An 8677-nucleotide genomic window follows, 5' to 3' on the forward strand; every position below is an offset into this window, starting at 1 on the left:
TAATAGACAACATGCGAATCGCGTCATCTATTTGAAAATCGCATGTCATCTATAAAGGTGTAGTCTATTTGAGGGCGCTAATAGACAACATGCGCATGCGCGTTGTCTATCAGCTAATAGACAACATGCGCATTGCGCGTTGTCTATCAGCTAATAGACAACATGCGCATGCGCGTCGTCTATCAGCTAATAGACGACGCGTATTAGACGACGTGCATGCGCATGTTGTCTATTAGCTGATAGACAACGCGCAATGCGCTTGTTGTCTATTAGCTGATAGACAACATGCAATGCGCATGTTGTCTATTAGTTGATAGACAACGCGCATGCGCATGTTGTCTATTCGTTGAATTTTTTTATTTTTTATTTTAATTTTTGCAATTATATTTAAATTTCCTATTTTTCAAATAAATATTTTATGAAATCTAAAAATTCATAATAAATAATTTAAAATATATACACAAATAATAAAAAGGTCATTCATTAGAATCAAAGTTAATTATCATCCTACATTGAAAAAGTATCCATCATACAATCATCCTACATCAAATCCAAAAAAATATTGTTGATGATAATACATGTAAGTCAAAAATGAGGTTACTTGAGTGTCAAAGTTACACCATCTGCATGATCAAAATATGAATGTATTAGTTTATAAACTTTAGATCTAAAAAATATTAAAGAATTAACTTTGTATCAAACTTACCATCATCAATCATCAATCGAACTTAGAAACTCTGCCCACTCTATCCTCATTTCATCAATTTCTTTTTTGGAATAACATCCTCCTGTGAACTATAAATACAAAATTGTCATCATTAAGTAATCCATCATAAATGAAACCTTAAACTAAAATTTGATTAAAATTCTAAATTATAATTACCAACGTAGCTAATGGGAGAGAGTGATCGGATACAAGATTGTCAAAGACATCTCTCATGAATCGCATAACATAGAATCCACATTGTGCTCCATCAGGTTGTTGTGGAGCCTGTGTCACAAATAATAAAGTAGTAAACATACTATTTGATCAAAGTGAAACATAATGTTAAGGTAAGGAATTACATACATTGATCGTTTCCCACAAAGGAGTCTTCCTCCCTCTTGTTCCTATGCTCATGTTGAACATTTTCATGGCTCTACACATTAGAATACACATTAAAATATAATACTAATTAAGTTTTTTTTTTTTTAAAACGATAAATCTTACAACGTCATCATGCTCTTCCAATCCTCAACATGGGTACCATCTAACAATGGATCCAACGCATATACAGTTTCTTTATGTGGATCAATCACCAAAAGAATCCAATGCCAACTAATAAAAAATTTAATAGTTATACCATCAAGTATCATAATCATTTTAATTAAAACAAACTTAATCATTTTGACGTACCCTACATTGCATGGCATCATAACAAGTTGATTGTTTTTGGTACCAATCAACCTCTGGCCTAACCTACCCGCTTGTTCGTTTTGGTCAACACTTGGATCGCATGATACCAAATATGGATCAACAAATCGAATTCTATCAAGAATGTTTGAAGCCTCACACTCCTTGTATAAGTGCCTTTAAATTATTGCAAGCAAATTAGAAACTTATGAACAATATCAAATATTTTTAACTAATGAATTATAAAAAACTTACCATATGTAGACACAAATGCTCGATGCTGCGATAGGCTCCAATTCACACATTTTGTGGATTTCATCAAATTCAACAAAAACTTCTCGATTATTACCAAAGACATTAGGATCCAAGGTGAATTGAATAGTGCGACCACCATTGAGTGCAACACTTGCGTATTTGTGCAACATCTTTAATGCCGTTGGTACATCGGTTGCCTTCAACTTCATTGTATCCTTCACATCCTTTTTTGACTGGAATGTTGAATAATTAACAACTATAAAGTAATATTATATAAGTTAAAAGTTATACCTTAGTTCTCGGTGTTTTGACCAACGACAAAACATTGTCACGAGGAACTTCCTCAACATCATCATCATCAACTTCAACACAACGCTCATTCTTCACAGAACAACTGCCCTTCTCCTCACTTTCTTTGTTCATCATCATTTGTTGTTGAAGCTCCAATATTTTGGCGTTCATCTCAGCCATTTGTTTTTTCATTTCTTGCACTTCATTCCCTTTTTCACTTTCACTTTTCTTGTAATAAGTCGTTGGAGTAACATATGCACCAACACCTCTCACACGACCACGCTGTTCGGGCTTCCCAATTGCTTGTGTAAGGACATCATCACTTGGTCCACTACTGGTAAACACACCATCATGCTTTTGTCGTAGGTAAACATCCTACAAAGCAAATTGTTAACAAAGTAAGTAATAACAATTAAATTAAATATTTTGCAATCATAAATACTTACAATCTTTGAAACTGTTTCTGTTAACATTTCACCCTCAAATTCCCCTTTCTTGTTTGCTCGTGCTTGCTTCCACAAAAGTGCTCTATCAAATTCATAATCACCTGTCAATTGCTCCTTCTACAAAGGATAAATTACTAATATTAGTGTTAGTATTATATTTAAAATCATACAACTTATTGAAATATTACCATTTCTTCCCGTAAGCCGGCATATCCCTTGCGTGAAACATGATGAGGATATACATTTTGTTTTCGCGTCGCCGTTAGCTCTTGGCTTTTTTTCTAAAAAGTTCATAAAAACATGAACTAGTTAGATAAACAATATCTAACATAAAAATTAGATAAACAATATTTAACATAAATCCACACAAATACTAAGTATCTTACCCGAGATTCTTCTGACATACGAGTAATGACAAAATCCTTCCAATCATCTTGTGGAATTATATATTCCGGTGGAGGATGATACAACAGCTCAGGCTGATCATGGAATGGTATAATGTAGGTTTTATACAAATATGACTTAAATTGACGCCACTTTGTATTTGCTGAAGTCAAGCATTTCTTTTTCCAATCTTCATGCACATTGAACACCAACTGCGGGAAAAATTCAAGTTAATTATAACAAATTAAAAAAAAATAATACAACAATATGGCATCAAAACAACTTACTTTAACCGATTCCCAAATTGTGCCTTTCACTTCTTGAGGTACATCACTCCACTTCTCTATGTTAACTTTAATTTTTTGCCTAGCAAGCACACCAATATAGCTTTGCAATTGATACATCCACCTATACCACACTGGTCCACATAGTTTTACCTCACGAACAAGATGGATAGTTAAATGGACCATTATGTCAAAGAATGAAGGAGGAAAGTGTTTTTCAAGCAGGCACAATGTGGTTGTGATATCTCCTTGAATGTCTTCCAACTTTGAAACGTCAACAACTTTGTTACATAAGACATTGAAAAAGAAACACAATCTAGTAATGTCATACCGCACTTGCTTTGTCAACACACCGCGTATGGCTACCGGAAGCAATTGTTGCATTAAAGTATGACAATCATGTGACTTAAGACCAACAAGCTTCGAGTCATCAGCGGACAAAAGACTTGCTACATTTGATGAATAACCTGTTGGCACTTTCACTCCTCCAAAAAATGCACAGACTTGTCGTTTCTCTGCCTTGCTTAGAGTATAAAAAGCAGGTGGCAAATATGTTCTTTTTTCCCCTATCATTGGTGCCAACTCATTTCTCAATCCCATATCTGCAAGATCTAATCTTGCTTTCACTCCATCCTTTGTTTTTCCTGGAATGTTAAGTAATGTCCCAAACAAACTTTCACATACATTCTTCTCAATATGCATCACATCAAGACAATGTCGAATGTGCAAATGCTTCCAATACTCCAACTCAAAGAATATAGATTTCTTCTTCCAAGCACTCTTATCGTCAGCTCCTTTTGATTGAGATTTCTTACTCTTTTTACCCCACACGCAATTGATATTCTCCACCCTTTCAAAGACTTCAGAGCCACTCAATATATTGGGAGTAGGTCCTAACTCATTCTTCCCATTAAATGTTTTCTTCTGTCTTCGATAAGGATGATGGTCTGGTAAGAATCTCCGATGTCCTGTATATGACATTTTTCTGCTGTGCTTTAAATTTTTGGCATAAGTTTGGTCAGCACAAACAGGACATGCAAAATACCCTTTAACTTTGCTCCCTGATAAATTGCCATATGCAGGAAAATCATTGATTGTCCAAAGTAAGACAGCTCGGAGCATGAAATTTTCTTTGTGATATGCATCATATATCTCAGCACCTACTTCCCACAATTGTTTCAAATCATCAATCAATGGCGCCAGATAAACATCAATATCATTTCCTGGTTGGTGTGGACCAGAAACCAACAAAGTGAGCATCATATGTTTTCTTTTCATACATAACCATGGAGGAAGGTTGTATGTTATAAGAATAATTGGCCAACAACTATACTTAGATGACATGACACTATGAGGATTAATACCATCTGCCGAAAGTGCCAATCTAAGATTTCTTGGTTCGTTGCCAAAATTCGGCCATTGTTCATCCACAAGTTTCCAAGCTGGTGAATCTGCAGGATGACGTAGATGGCCATCACGAACTCGTTTATCTGCATGCCATCTTAAATTGCTAGACATCTCTTTGTTGCCAAACATTCGTTGGAATCTCGGTATTGGTGGAAAGTACCATAACACTTTTGCTGGAACCCCTTCATTAATCTTGTCATTTTTAAGCACCTTCCACCTTGATTTTCCACATGTAGGGCAATTCACCAAATTTGCATATTCATTTCGATACAAAATACAATCTTCAGGGCAAGCATGAATCTTTTCATATTTCATCCCTAACGTGGATAAGCTTTTTTTTGCCTCATACAGAGATGAAGGCAATACATTATCCTTCGGAAGCATTTCTCCTATCAACATAAGTAGGTCCGTAAATGAAGTATCGCTCCATCCGTATTTTGCCTTCAAATTGTACAACTTAACTGTTGCAGATAACTTCGTGAAACCATCACATCCAAAATATAATGGCATTTCAGCTTCCTCGAGCAGTCTATGAAAATGAGTTGGATTGTCAACATATGCATCATGCACCATGTCTACTGGCTCATCCGAATAAAAATCATGACCCACACTGCTCTCTTCTTCTTCTTTATTGCTTGTGTTAGGTCTACTTCTCTCCCCATGATAAATCCAACTAACGTATGTTAAATCCATGCCATTATATGTGAGATGTGCTCTTATGGTTTTGACATCCTTCTCGCGTAGATTGCCACACTTGACACAAGGACAAGGCATAACATTGGGATTTTTCCCATTTTTAACGGCAAACTGCAAGAAAGACTCCACTCCTACTTCGTACTCGTTTGATAATCTATTTTTGGACATCCAACCTTTATCCATTTTGATTACCTTAAGAGTGGGCATTAAAAAAAATATATGTCATTTTACTTAACCTATAAATTTCACAAATATTTATGATTACTTGTGCCTATTTCTTACACAAACACATAAACACACATAGCACATAATCGGCTCCAAGCCATCACCACAGCAACAAATGGAATGGAACGAGCCATTCCCCAACCTATTCTCCATATCAACTACCTAGATACATGCTTATCTACAGTGTTTACATAACCATGGTGCAAAAATAACCTAGATACATGCTTATCTAACCATGGTTGCCATTTGAACCATGGTGAAAACATAAAAACAAGATATAGCGAACTCACCGTTGAAGCTTATCCCTTTCTTGTCGATTCTCTTCCAAATGGATGAATAAACACTTTCTGAAATTCCTCCCACAATTTAACAAAACACTAACACCTATTTAAGAAAGTATAGATTAATTGTCTATCAATTTAAATACAAATCAATATCTTTAATCAAATAAATGTATCCAACAATACATTGCAAAAGTATTTTCACATGTGTAAATTGTTTCTTGATAATCCACTAAATAAAAGAGACTTAGATCTATTCAGTAAAGTCTAACCATATACTACTCGAAAGATGTTTGACAAAAAAGCATGCATAATCTCAGTCTAAGCATCGATGATTAATAGTTAAATATGTTCTCCTCTCGTAATAATGAAAAATGATGACAACATAAGAAACCTTTATACTAACAGTATTTATCAAGGACAGGTTCACTAGCTTCATTGATTTGAAATTAATGGATGACATGCATGGTATTATATAAAGGACTGAACAATCAAATGGTGCATGAAAGAAAAAAAAAGTACTTAATAATAAGAATAGACTAATTAAAGAAGAATCTTTTGAAATATTCTTTTTTATTGTATAAAGGAGCAGATAGCTGGAAATGAAACTAAAATTTTGTGTTATTTTAAAATCAAGTTGCGAGCATTGGTGCTTTTTTATTTTCTTTTTTCCACTCTCTCTCTCTCTCTCTCAACATAAGATATTACAAATTCCTGGTACCTATAAAACCGCATTTGCTAATCCCTATATAATTAGGTAAACACACAGGGCATCTGAAAATCACATGAAATTCAGAGATTAAAAAAATAGTCAAAATACCAATTTAATCCACAGTCAGTTCTGTTCAAATAAAAACTCATGGATTAACAGAGAAAGGCAAACCAAACAAGAAAACAAAGCATTTTAACAGAAACATAAGATGTTCTGAACAAGAGGGAAATAATCTCTTGTTAGAAAACAATCTGCATTTTGAGAAGGATATAAACAGTCCAACTCAAAACCGTCTACTATTTCAAAAGAAGTTTCATTTTCTATTTTAATAATATGTGGGGTGTGAGTCATGTGGGAACAGAAAAATGCAACGCAGATTAAAATAGAGAATCTCATGAACATTAAAAAAGGATTGGGGAAAGCACAAACCTACAAAAATCTTGGTTGCCAGTGATACTTGCATATGCACCATAAGTAAAAAAACAAAAGATACTTTATGTTACTCCACAGAACTATACTATAAACCAGTCATTCCCATAATCTGAATATAGACAATGAAGTGTACGTTTAAGTAGCATAGTGGCCTATAGTAGGTTTAAGGAAGATACTTTTTTCTATTGCAGCAAAACAAGTCTGACCTTGCGTGATAAAGATACTTGAGCACACTTGCTATAAACTTTTTACTACAAGAACTTGTAGTATGTTCACAAGATTAGTTATCTGTAGTATTTTAGAGTTAGCATTTATGGGGGAAGAGATTCTCGAGATAGTGGTGTTCTAATTTGGACATCAAATTCCACGCCCTCTCACACCAAAAATCTCAAAAATCAGCAAGAGACCTAAACGTTAAATCCAACTAAATCAGGTTAAGTAATTCACCATTAACCAATATTCAGCAAATTCAGCAACAAAGAATGCAAGAACAAATGAGCAAGTAATTCACCATTAACCAATATCCATTGCTCACACCTTCATTACAGCACTCCTTCTCCTTGTGCTGCACTGTCACATTCCTCACGGCAGCAGCACAATATCGCGGCAAGAGCCTCCCGATGGTGGCTCTTCACGGCGGCGGCAAGGGCTTCGCCTAATCCATTCGCCGAGGCGGAGGTGGGCGGCGAAATCGATCGACGAGGGGGGTGAGGCGTCAGGTGGTGCGGTGGGCGAAGCGCCGGTGGGTGCGACAGTGGCTGGTGCGACGGACGGTGGCTGGAATAGTGACGGACGGCGGAGACTTTGCTTGAAATTTCAAACTCACGAAATTTGGGAGAGCGGCGGCGCGAGAGAGTGCAGGGAAACGCCTAAACCTAATTTGAAATTTAAGACTCACGACAAGCCCATTGCACGTCGTCTATTGTATTAAAGACGACGCGCGCCTTCCCACGTCGTGTATTAGCACCTCACCATGAACATAGACGACATGCTGCTCATTTGCGTAGTCTATGACCTGCGTTAATAGACGACAAACCTCAATTGCGTTGTCTATTATATGAATAGACGACAAGGCGGATGCACGTCGTCTATGACCGCATATTATAGACGACGTGCCCTATTTTTTTGTCGTCTATTCATATAATAGACAACATGTTTTGTGGTATGTCGTGTAAAAGCTCGGTCATAGACAACATACAAGAGAAAACGTGTTGTCTATTGACATATAGACGACATTTTTTATTGCGTGTCGTTTATAATGCGTCATCTATTACCAGAATTCTTGTAGTGTATCATTGGAGAACCATCAGACGGTGTGAAGACTCGAAGATCAATGTGCAACCTCAGCTACGACATCAACCAGAACTGCATCAATGAAGATGAACATTTCAGTTGTTTCTTGTCAGACACTGAGCCCAAAGACATTGAAGAAGCACTGAAGTCCACTCAATGGGTTATCGCAATGCAAAAAGAACTCAATGAATTCAACAGGAATTTAATATAGGAACTAGTGGATCGCCCAGATGATGCAAAGGTGATTGGATTGAAATAGATTTTCAAGAACAAGAAGGACACGTGGTGAGAAACAAAGCAAAGCTAGTGGCCAAAGGATACAGTCAAGAAGATGGAATCGACTACAATGAAACCTTTTCCCCTGTTGCAAGACTGGAAGCAGTCAGACTCTTCTTAGCCTTTGCCGCTCACAAAGGATTCAAAGTACACCAAATGGATGTGAAGTGTGCATTTCTCAATAGAGTGTTCACTGATGAAGTCTATGTAGAACAACCTTCAGTGTTTGAAGTTGTTGGACCAAAAAAGGTGTATAAGTTGAAGAAAGCGCTTTATGGATTGAAGCAAGCTCTAAGAACGTG

The 8677-nt window shown here is 36.2% G+C and overlaps 1 protein-coding gene across 5 annotated transcripts; it reads right to left on the reverse strand.

Moving 5' to 3' along the window:
• Positions 1-465: 465 nt before the first annotated feature.
• LOC131021574 (uncharacterized) lies at positions 466-7800 on the reverse strand. Of its 5 annotated transcripts, none has more exons than XM_057950830.1 (14): positions 7344-7799; positions 5672-5765; positions 3057-5348; positions 2772-2981; positions 2574-2666; positions 2386-2502; positions 1940-2314; positions 1649-1881; positions 1397-1570; positions 1211-1318; positions 1070-1139; positions 884-991; positions 707-795; positions 466-623 (listed from the first exon to the last, which is right to left on the reverse strand). In XM_057950830.1, the coding sequence occupies exons 3-13, from the start codon at positions 5337-5339 to the stop codon at positions 712-714; spliced, it is 3855 nt and encodes a 1284-aa protein (XP_057806813.1). In that variant the 5' UTR covers positions 5340-5348; positions 5672-5765; positions 7344-7799; the 3' UTR covers positions 466-623; positions 707-711. The 5 variants fall into 5 exon arrangements, with proteins under 5 accessions (XP_057806813.1, XP_057806814.1, XP_057806812.1 ...); XM_057950831.1 differs by having other exon boundaries at positions 7318-7799; XM_057950829.1 differs by having other exon boundaries at positions 1649-1872; positions 3057-5765; positions 7344-7800.
• Between the last annotated feature and the right edge of the window lie 877 nt (positions 7801-8677).

This window comes from Salvia miltiorrhiza, chromosome 4 (genome assembly GCF_028751815.1).
Source record: "Salvia miltiorrhiza cultivar Shanhuang (shh) chromosome 4, IMPLAD_Smil_shh, whole genome shotgun sequence".
In the NCBI taxonomy this organism is placed as follows: Eukaryota; Viridiplantae; Streptophyta; class Magnoliopsida; order Lamiales; family Lamiaceae; genus Salvia; species Salvia miltiorrhiza.

Coding starts and splice junctions, on each gene's coding strand:
- LOC131021574 (XM_057950827.1), bottom strand. CDS start 5,363: ATGCCCACTCTTAAGGTAATCAAAATGGATAAAGGTTGGATGTCCAAA. Junction 2,982..3,056: donor CAATTTGGGAATCGGTTAAA/GTAAGTTGTTTT, acceptor TTTTTCCCGCAG/TTGGTGTTCAATGTGCATGA. Junction 2,503..2,573: donor CCGGCTTACGGGAAGAAATG/GTAATATTTCAA, acceptor TATCCTTTGTAG/AAGGAGCAATTGACAGGTGA.